Source organism: Callorhinus ursinus, unplaced genomic scaffold, assembly GCF_003265705.2.
Source record: "Callorhinus ursinus isolate GAN/ISIS: 27379988/994484 unplaced genomic scaffold, GSC_fseal_2.0 scaffold51, whole genome shotgun sequence".
NCBI lineage: Eukaryota > Metazoa > Chordata > Mammalia > Carnivora > Otariidae > Callorhinus > Callorhinus ursinus.
Window position 1 is genome coordinate 6,332,754 of NW_027397113.1, and position 20,142 is coordinate 6,352,895.

Genomic DNA, 20,142 nt, shown 5'->3' on the forward strand with positions numbered 1-20,142 from the left:
CTTGGGCAAGTCCCTAGACTTTCTATGAGGGCTTCCCCAGTGCTTAATGGGAACAGCAGGACTTCTCAGAGTGATTAAGTAAAATGCCATTTGTAAAAATGCCCAGCATCCAGGGCTTTGACAAATGCCGTTTGGATTAATTTTCTCTATCGTCTCTTTCCTCTTCTCCCCGCCAGGCCACCTTTCTCCTCCATTACTCTTCTGTCTCTGTCACTTTTCCTGTGCTCCACCTCCCCCCCCAACAACTTCAATCTTTCCCTGTCTCTTCCTAAACTTTGGCCCCTCCCTGCTTCTCTCCAGGGTTCTCCCCACCTCCTTCCCTTCCTCCCTCCCCAAAATAAAATCAATGCAATATTCAGGAGGGTTGTTGGATATAAATAATTACGACTCGGAGTTTAACGAGATGCAAATTCCCCTCCCCGGTGTGGGGTATAAATTGCTCTCTGACAGCCCGTTACAAGGGTAATCATTTCAGAAAGGCAATTTTATGTAAATAAGCCTGCCTGCCTCCTGGTGGCTCCCCCAGCCCTGGATGGGGAGGGGGTGGAACTGAAGGGTGAAGAGAACCCAGGTATTGGGCCAGGACTGAGGGTGAGGACTGGGAATTGGAGGTTGAGGGTAACAGACATTTAAGTTTAGGAAGGATCTGGCCTTCCAGTGAGCAGTGGGGTTGGGGCCCAGGGAGGGGTGAGTGTTGTTTAGGGGGACTTGGAGATGAGTGTCCTTGCATGGATGGAGAGGGTTTGGGGCCTGAATGCCTGGGTCCTAGCTGGCTTCTCTCCCTTGCCCCCTTCTCAGCCAGGCTGCCCAGTGATCCCATTGACGAATTGGCATTTAATTAATCCCAATGAATTATTTAGCAACTTCATTATCCAGCATCAGGAGCTGATGAGAGAGCGGCGACTAGCTGGCTGGTGGCGGGAGCATCACACACAGGTTGCGTGGCTCAGAGAGGAAGGGGCTGGGTCACCAGCTGGTGGAGAGTCTCCAGGCCTCACCCACAGGAGCTGGCCCTGGTCCTGACGCGGGGGGGGGGGAGGCACGAGGGTGAGGGCGCCCCGGTTGGGCTCCTACCGAACTTTAAGATGCTACTCCCACCCGCCCACATCTCAAATTAATAACTACCCTAATGAGTGCTATCTCTCTGCAAGTGCTGGGCCCCCAGTCCTACCGTCCGTGCTGGTGTCTCTTGCTCTGGGACCCTCTCCGGGTCAGGGCCGGCTCCTCAAGTCCTAAAGGGGAACAACTGGGTGCCTCCTGGTGTGACGGGGGAGTCAGCACCGATGATCCCCTCCTTAACCCTCTCCCCTCCTCCGAATCCCTCATTAACCCTTTCCTCTCTGTTTCCCCGCAGGCATCCCTCCCCCATCTTTCGTCGGAGCCCGCAGCGGGGGAGGGGCGCCTCCGCCGCCGCCGCCGCCCGGGGAAGCCGGTACCTGGGCCTCTGCGCCTCGCCCCACGGCCGGGCCCATGGCACTGTGAGCCGGCGAGGGAGCCCCGCTCGGCGCGGGGGGCGCCCGGCCCCCTCCCCGCCCCATGCGCCCGCGGCTCTGAAGCCTGAGCGGGGCCGGGGGCCGGGCGGGGCCGGGGCCGCCGGAGGCATGGCGGCCGGGAGCCCGTGGCGGCCGCCGTCGCCGTCGCCGCGGTTGCTGCTGCTGCTGCTGCTGGCGCTGGCGGCGGGCGCGGGCAGCCTGGAGTTCGGCGGCGGCCCCGGGCAGTGGGCTCGCTACGCGCGCTGGGCGGGCGCGGCGAGCAGCGGCGAGCTCAGCTTCAGCCTGCGCACCAACGCCACGCGCGCGCTGCTGCTCTACCTGGACGACGGTGGCGACTGCGACTTCCTGGAGCTGCTGCTGGTGGACGGGCGCCTGCGGCTGCGCTTCACGCTCTCGTGCGCCGAGCCGGCCACGCTGCAGCTGGACACGCCGGTGGCCGACGACCGCTGGCACATGGTGCTGCTGACCCGCGATGCGCGCCGCACGGCGCTGGCGGTGGACGGCGAGGCCCGCGCGGCCGAGGTGCGCTCGAAGCGGCGTGAGATGCAAGTGGCCAGCGACCTGTTCGTGGGCGGCATCCCGCCCGACGTGCGACTCTCGGCGCTCACACTCAGCACCGTCAAGTACGAGCCGCCCTTCCGCGGCCTTCTGGCCAACCTGAAGCTGGGCGAGCGGCCCCCGGCGCTCCTGGGCAGCCAGGGCCTGCGCGGCGCCGCCGCCGACCCACTGTGCGCGCCCGCGCGCAACCCCTGTGCCAACGGCGGCCTCTGCACCGTGCTGGCCCCCGGCGAGGTGGGCTGCGACTGCAGCCACACGGGCTTCGGCGGCAAGTTCTGCAGCGAAGGTGAGCCCGGGGTGGCGGGGGTGGGTGGGTGGGGGTGGGGAGCCGCCGCTGGGCGCCTGGGCTCGGGAGTGAGGGGCTGCCTGCGCCGGGTCCCGGGGTCGCGGCCTGAGGGGGAGCCGGTGGCCCGCGGGCTCGGGCGCGAGGCCGTGTGAGAGCGTGCACCAGCACGCGAGGGTCGTGAGGCGTGTCCTTGCGAGGGGCGGGTGAGGACGCCTGTCCCGAGGAGAGGGGGCGCGTGGCTAGCCAGTGACCTGTGTGGACTTGGCCTGTGCGGGGCGACCTGAGGGTAGTACTGTATCGTCTGGTCCGGCGAGGGGCTGGCGGGAGGACGAGGGTCCCGGCGCTTGAGGGCCTGTGGGTCGGGCGTGTGAGGGGGTGTGTGAGGGAGTGTGCGGACTCGATCTGTGCGGGGTCGGCTCATGTGGGCGGGGACTATGCGGGCGCCAAGTCTGGGGCCTGGGAGGAGTCCTGACGGTGTGTGCGGCCTGGAAGGCCAGGCGGTGTGCAGGGCCGGGAGTGGGAGGGGTCTGCCCAGGGGGCGGGGGCTGCGGGTGGGGCCGGGGTGGGCGGGGCCTGCGAGGCGGGCGCGCAGCGGGCGGAGGCGGGCGGAGCAGGTGCTCCCAGCTGCGGGAGGCGATCTGAGAGTTTGTGAGAGGGAAGCGCGGGAAGTATGGCTGGTGAGACCGGGGCACGACGGGAGGAAGGGGCCCTGCCCTGGGCGTGAGGAGAAGGGCACGCAGCGAGGGCAGGGGAAGGAAAGTGGGGATGGCAAGGTTGTGCCTGGAAAGGGAGGTTTCAGGGAGGGAGAGCTTCCACCAGCTCCCCAGCTTCCAGAGGCGGAGCTGAGTGAAACGAGGGGAGAGGTCGCGCGGGTGGCGCCAGACCCCGGTCCCTGCGGGCTGTGGTTCAGGGGGACGGGAAAGGAGGGGCTTGAAGGCACCTTGGTCTGGCGGGGGGCGGGGAGACGTTCCCCGTCAGTTTGGGGGCGAGGGTGGGCATCTCCTTCGACCCTGGTCTGTGGCGGCAGGCGTGCTTTCCTCTGCCCCAGACCCCTAGAAGCTGTGGGCCACCCAGCTGCTGTGTGTGTGCCTGCCCCCTCCCCCGAGAGGTAGAGTCTCTTGGGGAGTGTGTGCGTGTGCATGTGTGTGCCCTCAGACTAGTGCGGCCCTAGGACCGCTTTGGGGATGGGTGTCCTCCCGGCTGCCAGCATGTGGACAGCCATGGGAGGAGCCGAGTCTGCAGTTGTGGCCCTGGGTTTGGGATGCACGGTATTTTGACTGTGTATCTGCAGTTGTGGTAGAGGAATCCTTAAGGAACGTGTTTGGATTGCTTTTGTGGGGTTATTTGTACAAGGTTGTGGGACATATCTTCAGGAACTGGGTGTATTAAGTTAACCTGACACCTTCTCACCTTTTCTCCAAGGAGTTCAGGTGCTCCCTAAACTGTGAAAGTGTGTGTCTGTGTGTGTTTGCCTGCACGCAGAGGCTGTGAGTCTGGCACTGTGTGCATTATGTGTGAATGGTCTGCTTGAATAGAGTCGTGTTTACAGATGGGAGTGCAGTGCTTAAGGGAGTGAATAGTATACAAGTGTAAGGGCGTGTGCTCATATGTAGGTACCCGCGTGCATGTGTCTTAATGTGAGACCTCAGTAAGACACTGGAACTCCATAAGGAATTTTTCTTCCCATGACTTTGAACTTGATTCTCTGATCTCTATGACCTTTCCCCTCCAAGCCTTTCTAAGAAAATAGGATGAACCACCCTTCTAACTTGATGGAAAGGGAATCTGAGCTTCGGAGAGGTTATAGTAGCTGGTCCATGGGCTTACTGGCAGAATTGGGCCTGAGTGTATGAAAAATGCAGCCAGCAGCACATTGGTCAACCAGACCCTTGTGTCCATTCCCTGAAAGGATTTATTGGCCAGAGGCTCCCAGTGAGCCACATAAGGTGTATGCTTCTGAATACGGGTTGTGTGGTTGTGTGTCTGAGATGTGTTGGAGTACCTGTGTGTGGGAGGGACAGTTTGTGTATCATATGCGTGTGTTGGATGTGTGAGGTGAAAGTTTATGTTAGCTCTGTTGGAGCTAGGAGAGACGGTTCCTTATCTGACCCATTGTGCGTGTGTGTGTGTGTGTGTGTGTGTGTGTGTATGATTCATGAAGAAGAGGGAAAGGGGCTATTAGGTGGGTGTCAGACAGTTGTTGGGGCAGGATTGCCTCTGTGTGTATGTGTGTGTTTGTGTTGGTAGCTGTTGAGGGAGAGGTGGTGCTTTGTCTGATAAAAGGGCAGAGATGGGGGCACCTGGGTGGCTCAGTTGTTAAGCGTCTGCCTTCGGCTCAGGTCATGATCTCAGGGTCCTGGGATCGAGTCCCGCATCGGGCTTCCTGCTCGGTGGGAAGCCTGCTTCTCCCTCTCCCACTCCCCCTGCTTGTGTTCCCTCTCTCGCGGTGTCTCTCTGTCAAATAAATAAACAAAATCTTTTAAAAAAAAAAGGGCAGAGATATTCCTTTCTGTATTCCTTGTACCTAATATAGTACCAGGCACTTAGTGGGTGTTTGATAAAATTTGTAGAATGAATTAAGAGATGTTAATAAGTATTTGGGAGAATAGAGGCTTGGGTAAGGCTGTGTGTGTATATGAAAATATGCGTATATTTTCAGATATGTGCTGTGGGTGGGCACGGGGTTGTAAACACTGATCGTATCTGGAGGTGACAGGCACAGTGACAGCCCTACTCATTTGCCTCCCTCTCCCCACCCCATGACCTCATTCCCTCTCCTTATATTTGTTCCTATTTCCTGGGCAGCTTTGGTAGTATCCTATGCTCATTACACTTCTCATACATTCTCTGCAGCCGAGGAGGAGAGGAATGCAGCCCCACCCTTGGGTGTGTGGGTTGAGGAGGAAAACTTTAAGGGGAATAGGCCTGGCTCCTCATCCCTGAGACAGATCTGAGGGCCAGAGTCCGCAGGTTTCCCCCCGAAGTTACTGTCATTTCATTATTATCTGCTTTGAGTGAGCCTCAACTTTTTTTGAGATTGTGGGCATTTAAAAAAGTCAGTAATTCATAGTACCCTTTCCAAATAGGAGTTATTTTTATATCTGTCCGTTGTGAAAAGGGACAACACAAAGCTACTATGAATTCAGGAAAGCTTTTAGATGACTTCGATGTTACCTTTGCCATTGTGGCTAGTCAAATATACATTAGAAAAAAGTTTTTTAGCCTTATAGGCAAGACATATCAATGTGCCTTCAGTATCTGGTGTGCATATGGATTTGTGGATGCTTTGGAATCCCCCCCAGGCCTTCCTGGGTCTGGGCCTACCCATTGACTGAGAACCTCCCTGTTAGGAAATATGCTTCTTTTTCCTCTGGGACGGCGGTGGGCGAGGGTGTGGAGAGTCTGGCCACAGGTAACTGAAGAGAGAGCTAAGTATGAGTAACTGAGTGGGTGTACCCAGTGCTGATTATCTGCCCAAGCGGGGATGGAGTCCACAGTGACTTGCATGGGAACTCATCCTGTCCCTCACGTGTGAGGATAAAGGGCTGAAAAGTGATCAGGGGAGAGGGTGTGCAGGTGTGTGTAGGAGACCTTGAGTGGAATGGGGGCACAGATGTATAGGATGGAGTGGTAGGGGTACACCTAGCTTGGGAGAGGAGTATGAAGCTAGTAGGCAGGGAGTTAGATGCATGTTATTCATACGTATGTTTCTTAGGTTCGTTGGTGATTGAATTCAGTAAGTAGTTTTCAAGGCCTCCTTTGTGCGAGGCCTCGTGTTGAGGGCTGAAGAGGGGTCAGAAATGAATAAGATGCTGCTCTGGGCATTGACTGTTTAATCGGGGAAGCAGATAAAAAAGCAGTCCAGTCCATGGTAAAGAGCACAGATTCTGCAGACGGGCTGCCTGGGCAGTGACCTTGGACTTCAGCTCTCTCCATCCTGGTTTCCTTTTCTGGAAAATGGGGGCAATAATAGTACCTACCTTACGGAGTTGTTATGGGAGCTAAATCAGCTAATTTGTGTCAAATGCTTAGAATAGCGTCTGGCACATAGACAATGCTCAATAAACACCAGCAAAAGAACAAGACACAAAATCGTATGGTACAGGGACACCTGGGTGGCTCAGTCGGTTAAGCATCTGCCTTCAGACCAGTTCATGATCTCAGGGTCCTGGGATTGAACCCCACATTGGGCTCCCTGCTCAGCGGGGAGCCTGCTTCTCCCTCTCCCTCTGCTGCTCCCCCAGCTTGTGCGTGCTCTCTCTCTCTCTCTCGGACAAGTAAATAAATAAAATCTTTTTTAAAAATGGTGTGGTATATACCCAGAGATGTAGCAAGGCAGTGCAGCTTAGTGATCAGACCCCAGACTCCAGAGTCTCAGGTCTGTGTTTCAATCTGACTTCTGCACTCACTAGGCCCGTGCCATCAGGTGGGTGCCTAAGCTTCAGACGAATTTTTCCTTACCTGTAAATGGGGATAAGCATGCTTGTCTCACAGGTCTGTTGTGGGAATTAAATGAATGTCTGGTACATAATAAGTGGTGAGTAGATGGTAGTTACTATTACCAGCAGAGTGCTATTGGTGTTTTGAGGAAGGGATAGTTTTACAAGTTGAGGGGGGATTGATAATAAAAGGCATGCTATTGAAGATTGACCCTGCCCATGGATGAATAAGCATGGTCTGAGGAGGCCACTGCACAGGCACTGGTAAGAGCAAAGGCATGGGAGGGAGGGACATGTATGTCCTGTCCATAGGGGACGCCAAGAATATAAGGCAACTAGTGGAATCTAATGCAGGAGAAGTAGGTTGAAGCCAGCTCTTGGAGTTTTGACTTAAATCATTCAACCAACATTTATTGGATGCTCTGTCCTGAGTATTGGCAAATGTAGCCACAGAGGAATTTTGAGCAGATATATGAATAATAAGAGCTATGTATCAGAAGCCAGGTGTCTGGTGTAGAAGGATTATGGGCAGCAGAGTTATGCAGTGGAGAAACCACTTAGGAGATAGTTCACAAGAGAGATTTTGAGGCCCTGAATCTTGCTGGTCTTTGGGAGTGGCGAGGAAGGGTGGTGTCCTTTGTCACAGCAGGAGAAGCAGCTACTCGGGAGCTGATGCTGGAATGGAAGCCCTAGGACTCTGCCTGTTGCGTAGGGGAGAGGTGGGCAGCGAGGAGGCAGAGGTGATGAGGTTTCAGGTTGGTGTGGAAGGACGGTGGTGGCGGGCCATGGCAGCAGAGGGGTGAAGGGAAATGGAGGGCGGTGGGAGGGGAGCAGTATTGGGCCACAGATCATGCATGTGTTGAAATGTGGTGTCCCTTGGTGTTCTTAGACAGAGGCGCCCAGGCTGTTGGAAATGCAAGACCAGAGCTTTGCACTGAAGGCGAGGCTGGGGATGGAGACCTGGGTGCTCCAGGGGGCGTGTGTGGAGAGAGAATATTTGAAGCTCTGGAATTGGATGAAGTGGCCAAGGAGAAGGTGAAGAGACTTCAGAGGAGCCCACAGTTGGAGAGGAGTGGCCTCAGACATAGCGAAGGAGCAGTGAGAACAAAAAGAGACCAGATCACACAGTCAAGGGCGGAGAGCCTGGGGCCTCCCAGCTAGTGAGCGTTTGCTGTGCCTTGGACGTTTTCTCTCATTTCATCCTCATGCCACCACCTGAGGTGGAAGAGCTGGGATCTGAACCCCGAGCTGACTCCGGGGCCGGTTGTCCCCCACCTTTGTCCATGCTGCCTCCCAAAGCTCAGGCAGTCGGTCAGCTGTGTCCGTGCATTACTTGCATGTGGTTTATTGGGGTGTTTAGGGACAGCGTTTCATCAGAAGCCAGTAGCCAGCCCCAGTTCTTCGGGTCACAACCTCTCCCTTCAGCCAGTGTGCCATGAGGGTGTTCCTTTGTCTGCCAGCCAGCTGTCCCAGCACCGGGAGAGGGCAGTGGAAATTGGTCAGTAAAATCTCTGTCTTCCAGAGCCCTTGGGGAGAAACTCGCCCTGGAAAGTGGAGCGTTATCCCATTAAAATACACAGCTCACCAACACTGAAAGCATTTCAGATGGAAATCTTTCTGAGATATGTTGCACACCTCTCTGCCTCCCTAAGCATAATATTTTGAAAGTGATTTAACCTTTTCTGGATGACTCAGGATGTCGTGATTCCCCTTAGGTATTGGACTGCTGTCACACAGTGGTTCCTTCACTGAGATTTGTCCCTGCCTGAAATGATGCCTGACTGCTGTATTTGGAGTTCTTCTATTAGCTTTTCATGAGTTTTTCCACCTCTGTCCTTAGGACGAGTTGTTAGGTGGCAGCCCACATCTCTCCCCCCGGCCTCTCCTCTCTGTTGGCGAACTTGGAAATCAGCATTCCCAAGCGTGTTGGGTTGTGGGTCGCCACCAGTATGTGGGTTCTGGGTAAGGTCTGAGAGGTTCTCCTATGAGGAGATAACAGTTTTTATTTTATTTTTTTTTAAGATTTTATTTATTTATTTGACAGAGAGAGACACAGCGAGAGAGGGAACACAAGCAGGGGGAGTGGGAGAGGGAGAAGCAGGCTTCCCGCGGAGCAGGGAGCCTGATGTGGGGCCCCGCTGGTGGGGCAGATAAGACCTCTGTGTGTGAAAGTTGAGTAAATGAGGTCATGTATGTGGCACCACTCTGTCAGCTGTAACATCCGATACCTGTGGTCCTGACAAAAATTCTGCTGCGAGAGAGGTGGCTCTGGGCTCAAGAGAGCAGTTCAGGGAGTGGCTGGTGTGAGAACCCAGAGATGAGACAGATACTCACAAGGAAAGCCTCAAACGGCAGCGTGGTTAAGAGCAAGGGCTGCCCGGGGTCCAATCTGAGTTTGTGACTTGCTGTGTGTCAACTTGGGCAATTTACTTAATCATTTTGTTCTTCAATGTCCTACTCTGCAACATGGAGTTTAAAATGTTGTTGCAAGGACTCAATGAGTTATGTGGAAATCCTTTACAATGGGCCAGGCACTATTCTAAATGATCAATAAAGGCGACTATGATCATTAACCCTGGTGGTCAGAGAAGGCTGCAAGGAGGACGTGGGACTTGGCTAGATCTTGAATGAGGGCTAAGTGAGATTTGTGGAAGGAACAGGCGGGGCTTTCCCTCCAGGAAAACAGCCTAAACTCGCTGTCTAGGAGATGTGAGTCGGGTGTGTGTGTGTGTTGCGGGGGGCGGACGGGTGAGGAGACCAACATGGTTGTGCTTTGGGGGAGATAAGATCAGAACTATAGAGTCAGGTCAGCTTCTAAAATTCTTGACTTCTGGCCAAGAATGCAGGCCATGGGACGTTTTAAAGCCAGACAGATTTGGGTTCAGATTTTGACTCTGTCCCTCACCGGCAGTGTGACACAGGACAAGTTTCTCCCACTTTATGAGGCTTAGTTTCCCCATCTCTACAAGAGAGTGATGGCAGCATCCATTGACAAGGTAGTAGTTGCAAGGGATGGAAACAATGCATGGAAAGAGCCAGGCACCCTCGAAGTACTCAGTATGTGAGAAGTGTTTTTGATTATTCATTCAACAAACATAGGCATGCCTTTTTCTGAGCCAGGAACTGTGCAGGCAGCTGGAGGTAGAGATGAATGAGACATTGTCCTTGCTCTTGGATATCACACAGTCCAGCCAGGAAGCAGACATGGAAATGCAATTCGCGTTGGAGATACAATAAAGCGAAATGAGGATACAATGTGCATATTGAGAGCGGGCACAGAGGAGGGGCGGCTAGCCCTGCCTGGGAGGCCAGTTGGGAACACAAACAGAGGTATACTGGCCTGATCTTAAAACAAGAGCTGGCTTTCTTAGGGAGCTGAGGGTGGGAGGAGTGGAAATAGGGAAAGGTGTTTCAAGCCAAGGGAACGGTATTTGCAGAAATGTGGGTCATTAGGGAAATGGACAGCAGTTGGGTGTGGCTGGAGCCTGGATTGTTGCAGGAAAGGAGGTTGGAGGGAGGCATGGCCAAATTTGTGTGAGTGCGTGTGTGTTGATCACAGTAGTATTTTGTCACGTATATCTGGCACCTGTGCCAAGAGAGCTTGGTTGGGGATGGGCAGGGAGAACAACCAGGAGGAGGCTGTTGCAGAAAAACCAGAGGTGAAGGGTGGGGGCGTGGTCAAAGTCTAGTGGTGATTTTGTGCTGCTGGGCAAGTTTCCTTCCCTGCCCACAGGAAGTAGGTAATACCACCAAGCTCATGATGTTGCTGGGAGGGGTCATGCGTGAGACGCCTATTGAGGGTCGGTAGGGTGCTGGCCACTTGGCTAACCAAAGGCATCTCGAGCCTGGCAGAGTGGGGGGTACCTCGTGGGTGCTCAAGAAGTGTGGGTTGAAAGCAGTGCCCTTGCCCAATGCAGGGCAATGGGCCCTTGGTTGCGGGGGTTGAGATTAGCATGGCTTTAGTGGTGGAGTTTGGATGTCAGGGAAGCTGTCCGAGTAATTGCTGAGCAGCCAGATGGGGATACACAACTGGTACCCGGGGAAGGGAAGAGGTTCAGTCTACAAACACAGGTCGGGGAGTCCTTTTTTTTTTTTAAGATTTTATTTATTTATTTGACACAGAGAGACACAGCGAGAGAGGGAACACAAGCAGGGGGAGTGGGAGAGGGAGAAGCAGGCTTCTTGCTGAGCAGGGAGCCCGATGCGGGGCTCGATCCCAGGACCCTGGGATCATGACCTGAGCCCAAGGCAGACGCTCAACGACTGAGCCACCCAGGTGCCCCACGGTCGGGGAGTCCTTAAGCCACGGAAGTGAGCTATCACCAAAGGAGGGCACGGAGAAGGAAGGAGTGTGGAGGGCATAGGACCGAGCCTGGAGGGGTCCGTGATGGCAGGTTTGGGACACAGGTGAATCAGCAGAAAGCAAAGAGCAGCAGAGAAGGAGAGGTCAATGAGTCTCTAGGAGCTGTGTCTCGGAAGCCAGGAGAGGGAAGGCTCATGCAGCCAGCAAATCAAGCTTGCTTGTTGCACCTTCCTGAGTATAGATAGCGTGGCCCGCGTTTGTGGCAGGTGGGAATACTTTTTGAAATACCAGCCATGTTGGATTATTTAGAAATCACCATGCCTGTTTGTTTGTACAGGTGCTGGAGAGATGATTGTGCTGACTGACCAGGGCCTTTGCACACTGGGGCCAAAGAGGTCCTGACGTGAGGCTCCTCGAGAGAGCCCAGGGGTTTTCCTGAGGGCCCCTTTCTAGTCCGCATAGCAACCCCTGCCCTAAATGCAATGCGATTCAGTTTATTTAAGAACATCCTTGTAGACACAGCTTTGGGGGATGCAGCTGATAGGTAAAGGCTTGCGTGAAATGCAGATAGATGGTCGACAGACAGAAAGAAAGGGGGCTATGTTCATCACAGGGCAGGAGTCTTCAGCCACCCGAGGGAGAGTGGGGTGTGGTGGTGGTGTATGCATCTAATATTAGGTATTAGATCACTGTGTGGGTATTGATTCTGCATTCAGCCTGTGTGTGTGTATGAAGGAGGTGGGATAAGGTCTGATAAATGACAGTGTGTGTGTTTCTGGAGTAGAGCTAACCCCCTAAGAGCCCCTGAGTAAATAACACAAAATGATGCTGGAGGTAGAGACAGTGCGTGCATGCGGGCATGAGTGTGTGCCGAACGGCTGTTTGTGTGTATATGTGTGTATCCTGGGGCCTGCAGGCCCATGTGCGTGTGCATGCGTGTGCGTGTTTCCCCATTGGGTCTGTGCGTTTGTAGGTTGCGCTGTTTCTCTGCCCCCCTTGTTTGCTTCCTCTAAAGTCTCCCAGTAGGTGGGCGTGTGAGAAATGTTTGGGGAAGGGGGTGACCCGGTCCTCTCCCAGGGCAGACCAGAGTCTGGCCTGCTTGGGTTGTTGTAGCTTCTTTGAAGGAACTGTCTCCATTCTCTCTTGACCCACTGGGGTCAAGACCCACTGAGGTCAAGACCGAGGCCCAGGCCGAGCCCCGCCTAGGGGAGGGCTGGCTACCGAAAGGCTGTGGCGGGACTTAGGGGTGGCCCCAGTGTGGCCCCTGCAGCTGGGGGGGCGGTGCTCCACCTCCCCCAACTGCTTGTCCTAGAACCACAGAACCAGAGCCACAGGGGCCTGGGAAACATTCGAGTCTGCCTGTCTCATTTTTACAGAGGAGGGACTGGTGGCTCAGAAAGGTCAAGTGACTGGGATGGGATGCGAGTCACATGGCACTTTGAGGCAGAACTGTGCTTTCTGACCTGACCGCATTTGGACGGCTTTTCTCCCCTGGGGCCGGGAGGGGGCGGTGGTTGCGTCTGTGTGTGCAAAAGCTTCGAGTGTGGGTTGCGTGAGAGATGACATGTGTCTCCGGATCGCTGAGTGCCTATGTGTGTCAGTGTGTCACCGAGTGTGAGTGTGTCTCGGGTAAGCCCTGTGTGAGCGTGTCCCCATCTGTCTCCGAGGCACCGTGGAACGCAGGGGAGGAGCGTGCCTGGGAGAGGCAACCCTGCCTGCCTGCCACTCCGGGCTTTGCCTCCCATTCTCCATGTGACCTTGAGGGTCACTTCCCTGCCCCGGGCCTCAGTTTCCTGAAATGTAACATGAGACGGGGCGGGGGGGCTCCTGGACTGTGTGACCCTGTGCGTGTGGCCTTGCCTCAGGTGGCCGCCCGGCCTGGGTGGGCTCAGGGACCTTGAACTCCTCACCCCCCTGGGAACCTGTCCTTGGTACGTGCACTAACCAGCCCTCCTTTCTTCTCTCTCTCTGCCTTGCCCTTTCCTGAACTTGCTGGCCTGCAGAGGAGCACCCCATGGAAGGTGAGTGATGCTTTTTTGTCATTGGGGTGGTAGATCAATCGCCACAGGGTCCTGTGTGAGGGGGTGTCGTTGGCCACCTAAGGGCTCCCTCTCCTGCCCGTGCTTGGGGGCCCCCTAGGGGAAGGATGTCTGGGGGTCCTCTTGGCTCTCTTGGCCTCACCTCTCGCCTGTTCCCTCCTTATTGGTTTGCTGGAGAGAACTGGCGGGCAGAGGGCAGGCCTTTCCACGGGCCAGTCTGCCGCCCAGCACGTCTTCTTCTTTAGGGAGGAGACCGGAGTGAGGGCGAAGGGATGGGGTTGGAGGATCTGAAGTGCCCAGAAGTGCGTGAGGAGACACCCTTTGGCCCAGCCCAGTGGAGGGAGCTTAAGAGGGCCATGCAGCCGGGGGCTGGGGGCTGCTTGGGTGACTCTGCTCTGGGTCTGAAGGATACAGGCAGAGGGTGGGGGGGCCGTGTCCCCGGGTCCTTGGGTGTAGGTGGGTGGCAACTTCTCTGCTCTGACTGACACGTGCGCTGGGAGGTAGGGGCCGTCTGCTTCTTCTTTGGGCCCTGGCCGAGGGCCAGCACTAGGGCAGGAACCTGCCTCTCTTTGGAGTCCCTCTGTCCATTCCTTCCCTGTCTTCTGTTTCGTCTGCCTTTTCTCTCTCTCTCTCGTTTCTGTCTTTACCTTTCTTTTTCTCCAGGGCTCTGTCTCTGGACCTTTTTCTGTCTCTGTCTTTCCCCAGGCTCTCTCTGGGCTCCTGTCATTCTCTGAACCTTCCCCTCTTGCTTTGGTGTGCCCTGCTCCTTTTCCTTCTCTGGGGCTGGACGAGATGGGGGAGATGGGAAAGCTGGGAAGACTCGGTGGGCTGGTCCAGGCATGGAGGCTGGGCTGCAGGGGAGCTCATGCGGCCACCGGGCAGAAGGCAGGCAGCAAGGTGGGTGGGAGGTGGGATACCATCCCCAAACCTGTCCCGTGTTCTTTTCCTGGAGAAGCAAGAAGAGGGTAGGAGTGGGAGGGATGCAGCAAGTCTAGGCTGGCTGCTCCCCGGGCCCGGGCCTGAGAGGGGCAGGGGACAGCACCCAGGGTGGGGGAGTCCTGGATGAGAAAGAAGGGGAGGGCTTTTGGCTGGAATCCAATTTTCCTTGTGGTGTCCATGGTTTGGCTTGTCTCTTACTGATGTCTCTTCTCCTTGGGTGCCTTCAGTGTGTGAGAGAGAGAGAGAGAGAGAGAGTGTGTATCTGTGTGCACACGTGTTCCTCAGGCTCTGCTGCTCGGTTGTGTCCGTGTGCCTTTGTGCACGTCTGTACCTCCAAGCTTGTGGGCTTGTGCCTGAGCGCGTGTGGCGGTGTGTGCACGTCTGTCCTCATGTCTTCTGTGGCGTGGCCCACATCTCGGTGTGCCTCTGTAGGAGCGCCTACATCTGTGTCTGCATCTCTGTATGTCAGTGTTTACCTCTGTGTGCGTGAGAGAGTCTGTGTGTCTGCATGGACGCAGCCTTCTGAGGGCTGGAGATAAGATTTAGTGCTGATGTGACTTTTACTTGCTCTTGATGTCATGTCTCCTCTGGAGCAAAGGGAGAGATGGAGGGAGGGGGAGGGGAGGGGAATGGGCCTGAAGGGAGAGAGGCTTGTGGCGAGGCAGAAGGGAGCAGAGAGATGGGAGGAAGGAGGGGGGTAAGTAGAGGCAGGAAGAAGAAGTGGAGGGAAGGACAGAAAGGAGAGAACTCAGGGAGGGGAAAGAGCCAGGCCACAGAAGAAAGCAGGAGGGCTGTCGGGGAGAGGTGGCTGAGCCAGGAGGGGAGAGGAGAGGGTCCATCAGTGCCTTCCCAAGCAAGCAGGGTAGCCGGGGACAAGAAGGGAAGCCGGGCTTGGGGACACGTGGGGAATGAGCCCCTCTGGACGCCGCTGAGCCATTTCTTGGGGGTGGCGCGGTAGCCTGCTGGTTTGGAGGGGGCAGTGCCTGTGCCTGTATGTTGGTGCGTGTGTGTAACACACCCAGGGGTGTGACGCATCTGTGCGTCTCTCTCTGTGACGTGTCTGCTTGTGTGCCTGTCAATCTTGTCTCCTGTCACCAACTTCCTTCTTTCGGTGCTGGTCCTTTTGGGCTTCTGGTAGAAGGGCAGGGACTGAGACTGGGGGTGGTTTCGGGGCGGGTGGGGCTGGGGCCTCCTCTGTGGCACAATGCTCTGGACTCTGCAGTTGAGGTCTTGGAGTCCTCTGTGCCGCCTTCACCCTCTTTGCCCGACCCTCAACGCTGTGCCTCAGGCCTAGCTTTCTCCCAGGAACCCGGCCATCCTGCTCCCTAGCCCCTGACAACATCTCCTTTTGGGGATTCTGGTTGCACCTCCTCCTTTCTCCCTAGCCTCTTGTAGCAGGGAGAGAAGACCCAGAAGCAGCCAGATAAAGTGCCCGAGGAAAGGACCCTTGGTAATGCCATCCGTCACTGCCAACCTCTTCTCCAGGGGGTGGGAAGGAGGGGCCGATGCCACAGGTGGACGTGCGGAGGGCTTCCCCAGGCTGGTTGGGCACAAGGAAGGAGCAGAGATTTCAGGCCCGGGGGATGGGGGTGGGGCGTGGGGGGGGCGTAGGCTTTAGGGGGTACACCGCAGGCCAGGCTGGCCTGAGCCATGGGTAGACAGGGCAGGGAATGGACCTCCCTGTCACCAAGATGGCTGGTGCTGTCACGCCTGAGGGCGCTGAGCAGCTGGTTGCCGTGGTGACAGAGGGAGAGTGCCGCATGCTAATGAGGCTGCCTGGGAGCTGGGCAGTGGAAGGGTCTGCGAGGGGAGAGATTTGGCTCCGTCCCTACCCCACGCAGCTGCACAGGCCTGTGGGGGACAGAGCGCCAGTCCTAGGGCCGCCAGCTCCTGGGCCTGGATTTCCAAGGCTGGAGACTACAGGCGAGGCTATTTCTGCCTGGAAGAGTTAGGTGAAGGTTTAGGGCTCTAGGTCTGCCTCCTGGATTTAGGGGGTTTGGAAGAAGATGCTGGTAGTAGACCTTGGGGGAAAGTTTGTGGGGGGCATTCAGAGCAAAGAGTAAGATTCAGTCCAAATGCTTGGTCCTCCCCTGTTTTGTGGATAAAACCTTTGTCTTCCCAAGAGCTGTTCGATCCTGATGCAGCTGCCGTCCCCTCCCCCAACCGGCCTGAGACACAGAGGTGGGGGGAGACGCATGCCTTTCCCCCAGGAGAGGAGTAGGGGGCGAGGTGAACCGCTGCCCCACATCTTGCACAGGGTCCAGGCCTTTGGCCCCTGGCCACTCCCTTCCTGACCTCCCGGAGCACAGGCATCCTGGCCTCTGCTTTGTCTCAGAGGCACCTGGAGTCCTTTACCTTGATAATCCCACTCTGGCCTGGTCTTTTGTCCCTAGGGCCACCCTCTCATTGCCACGGCACTGGGATGGTTTCCAGGGGCTGTTCCTTGCCCACCCCTTTGGCTAGAGACCTGGGATGCAGGGTGGCGGGGGAGGGAGGGCCTGGCTGGTCATTGTCAGGGAGCCCTGGGGGCCTCAGCTTTGCTGGGGACCTGGTGCTGCCAGCCTCTCTGGGGGAAGGCTTTCTGTGGCTGGTGTTCTCTGGGAACTAGGGTGCTGGTCCATTGGGCCAGAGTCTTTCCCCCTAAGGTTTAGGAAGGCCCGGCTCAGGGCTGACGAGGCTTTTTCAAGGGGCCGAGGTAACCCTGGAAAAAAAATCTCAGCCCATCATGCCCTGAGTCTTGGAGATAGGACTTCTGTTCTCCATTTTCAAAATTCAGCTTTTGGCTCATCTCAGAGAGGGCCAGACCAGAGAAAGGGGGTCCGTAGAGAACCTCTGACCTCTCAGAGAGCCAGACCTCCTGCCCACGGGCCTTGGCCGTCCTCTTTGGTTCTTGCTCTCCCAGAGTGTGGGCCCTAGTCTCCTCGTCCTCCCTCTGGAAGGATCCAAGCTCAGGATCTCTGCTCCAGCATTTCCCGGCCTCCTTTCTGCTTCTGCTCTAACTTTGTCCTCCCGAGAGCCCCGCTTTCCTCATAGAATCCAGGAGCTCGGCAATCCGAATGGAGGTTGTTGGGGAGGTGGGCAGCTGGAAGGACTGGGGCTGGACAGATGCCTTTCCAAAGCCCACTTTGGTGGGAGATTCCTTCTAGGCCCAGGCCCCGCACACCCCCCTCCACCTTCTCTGCCAGCCTCACAGGGGTGAGGGCGAGGGGTGGGGAGTGGGGTCGGAGGTCCCCCCTGCCACTTACTCCTGCGCTAACAGGACACTCTCTCTCTCTCCAGGTGGCTTTGATTTTTGTGTCGTGTTTTATTTTTCTCCTCCATCCGAACCGTTTTTTCTCGTTGACTGTTTTTTTTTTTCTCTCCGCCTCCCGGAAGAAAAAAAAAAAAAGAAAAAAAGAAAAAGGAAAAAGCAGCCCTCCCAGCCTCATGCTTCTCCTCCTTTTCCTTTTTTTTTTTCCGGCAAGAAGAAAAAAAAAGAAACCAAAATCTCCTCTCCCCCCTTGCAGTGACTCCCCGCCCCCACCCTTCCTCTGGTTCTGCCTGTACCCCTCACCGCCCTGGTCCTCCCTTTCTCACTCTCTCTCTCTCTCTTTCTCTCTGTCCCCCCCTCGCGCCCTCCTCCCTGTTTCTGGCATCGGGGGCCCCTCTCCTCAGCTTCCGGGGCTGGGGGCTTTCCCCTCGATGCCTGTCACAAGTTAAAAAGGGTTTTTAAATTGTGGCAGCAAAAGCTTTTTTCTCCCCTCTCTCTGGCTGATTTTGATGACTCGTGTTTTCTTTGTTTCTTTCCCCTTTTCTTTCTCTTTTCTCCTTTTTTTTTTTTTTTTCCCCTTTCTTTCTTTCTCCCCTTCCCCTTTCCAAGGTCCGGCTCACCTGACGTTAAACAGCGAAGGTATGGTGTGAAGTGCTGGTTTGGACTGGATTGGATTGGATTGCCCCCAACCTGCGACTGGATTTTCTGTTCCTCTCCCTGCCCCCTCTCCCTGCCTCCACCTGTCCCACTGCCTTCCTGCCCTTCCTGCCCTTCCTGCCCGCTGCCTCTGTCGTCTCTCCGTGTTCTGGGACTGGGGTGCTGGGGCGGGGGCGGGGCCGGCCCCCCCATCTGTGCTCTCCCTCCCCCGCCCTCCCTGCCGCGCTCCATCCGCGCTCATGTCACCTTGGTTTCTGACATCAAGAGATGTTGCAACTCCTGCCGCTGTCTCCAAGTCACCCTTTTGCGTTTTCCTGGTAGTGTATCTTCTTTTCCCCTTCTCATGGTGGTGTTTTATTTCCTTCCACTCATTCTGATCATTCTTTCTTTTCTGTGGACCCAAGTACAAAGAGGAAAGCATGGGCTGGAGGAAGAGGCTTCTAGGCAGCCTCGCCACCCTCCCCCTGCTGCTGCGGGGTGTCCCCTCTGTCCACAGCGGCAGCGAAGCAGGGAGAGGCAGGGGATTGGGGTGCAGGATGCCCCCTTTGCACAGCTGTCCCACCGTCCGCCCTCACCAACATCTCTTGACCCTGTTTGACAGATGAGGACATTCAGGCCCAGAGAGATGAGGTGACTCGTTAGTGATTATATGGCCTTTAGTCGGTGGTACCATTGGGGCTGCTTCTCTATTTTTAGCCTCCCTTCAACCAAGTCCCTACCATCTTTAAAAGCCCGGTGTTGAGCAGACCTGACAGCCCAGGGATCCTGACTGTGATCCCACCCCAGCGCTGAGCTCTCCCTGGCCTCCCCATCCCTGACTCTTGAGCTCAGCTATTCTGGACCCTTAGGCACTGCTCCCCAAGCCCAGGGCAGTCCTCTGTCGGGGCTCATTGTCAGTAGAGGGGGGGTCTTTAGCCTGTAGGCAGGAGAGGCCTAGGGGACGAAGACTGGGCTGTGGGGAGAGACGCAGACCTGGAATTTGGGATGGATTTAGGTCTGGGAAGGTAGGGCCCTGGGCTTCTTCCAGGGATGTGAAATCATGGCAAAAACTGGGGGGAAAGGAGGCGTTCTGAGGGGGTGCAGGACAGGGTTGGTTCACTCACCTCCTTCTTGCCTCTCAATGCCTGGTTCTGGGGGTGTTGGTGGTGGCACACCTTTGTCATAGATGAAGACCCAAAGGACCCAGAGCCCCGCTTCCCCCTCCCCTGAAAGGTCCACAGCTCAGGTGTGATTCTAGCTGTACTGGTGGGGATTTGGGATTGAGGTGGAATAAGGGCCCAGGCATGGACGTTTAAACTCCATTCTCAAGCCATCCTGTGGGGTCTAGCAATAGGTGTGGGGGCCCGGGAGCCAGGCGCTGGGTGCACGAGTCACTGTCGGGGGTGGGGGGTGTGGAGAGCTCAAGCCAGCCTGGAAGCCAGTGCGATAACATGTGTCTGTGGGGGCTTTGGAGAGGAGGCCGGAGGGTTGATGAGCTGTGTGTGGGGGGTGGGGTGGGGGGAGGTGGGAAGTGGGAAGTCAGCCCTGAGAAAGGCCTTCCCCACATACATGACGAGCTCCAGTCAGGCAGAACCTCTCTCTTGGTATGCACAGCCCTGCTGAAGGCGCAAAGAACAGACACAAACCATGGCCCTGGCCCTGGGAAGCCCCATGATCTGATCTAACTGGCAAAGCAGGGAACAGAGGTGACAGTAAGAACACTCACTACTGAGTGAACCAGGTGTAGATGGAGAATCAGGTTTGCCTTGGGGACAGGCCAAGAACACAAGAGGAGGCCTTTGGTGTGTGAATCAGGAAGGTCTGGGAGGAGGGGTGCCTGTGTCAGGCTTTTGGAGAAGTTGAAAAGCATGAACTCCCGCCCTGCAGAGAAGGTGCGAGAAGATGCAGAGTGGGGAGGAGAGTGAGCTGAGAATCTGGAAGTAGAAGCTTAGGGGCCTGCAGGTCCCCAGGGCTGGCCTATTTGCATGTTCTTGGGAAGAAGGAGCTCCTGAACCAGCAGGGAGCCCCCTGCTCCTCCCCGCAGTCTCCCCACCCCTGGGCTGAGGGCAGAAGTTGGTGGCTTGAGTCTCACGGGGTCTGTAGGCCTGTTGGGTTTGTCATCTGGCTCCTTCCCCAGAGGCCCCGAAGCAAGTGAGCCCCCGGAAGAGCGCCCCTGTGCCCCACCTGTACCTCCAAGCA

The 20,142-nt window shown here is 56.1% G+C and overlaps 1 protein-coding gene across 13 annotated transcripts in view; it reads left to right on the top strand.

Moving 5' to 3' along the window:
• The first annotated feature begins 1,601 nt into the window (after window positions 1–1,601).
• NRXN2 (neurexin 2) overlaps window positions 1,602–20,142 on the top strand; it is a 98,202-nt gene continuing 79,661 nt past the window's right edge. For 9 of the 13 annotated variants that reach the window (XM_073883518.1, XM_025879285.2, XM_073883520.1 and 6 more), the window contains exons 1-3: window positions 1,602–2,337; window positions 13,083–13,100; window positions 17,917–17,946. In XM_073883518.1, coding sequence (XP_073739619.1) covers window positions 1,602–2,337; window positions 13,083–13,100; window positions 17,917–17,946 — 784 coding nt within the window. Of the gene's footprint in view, window positions 2,338–2,927; window positions 3,015–12,637; window positions 12,709–13,082; window positions 13,101–17,916; window positions 17,947–20,142 lie in introns of those variants that run through there. The other 4 variants (XM_073883524.1, XM_073883525.1, XM_073883526.1 and 1 more) reach the window with 4 other exon arrangements.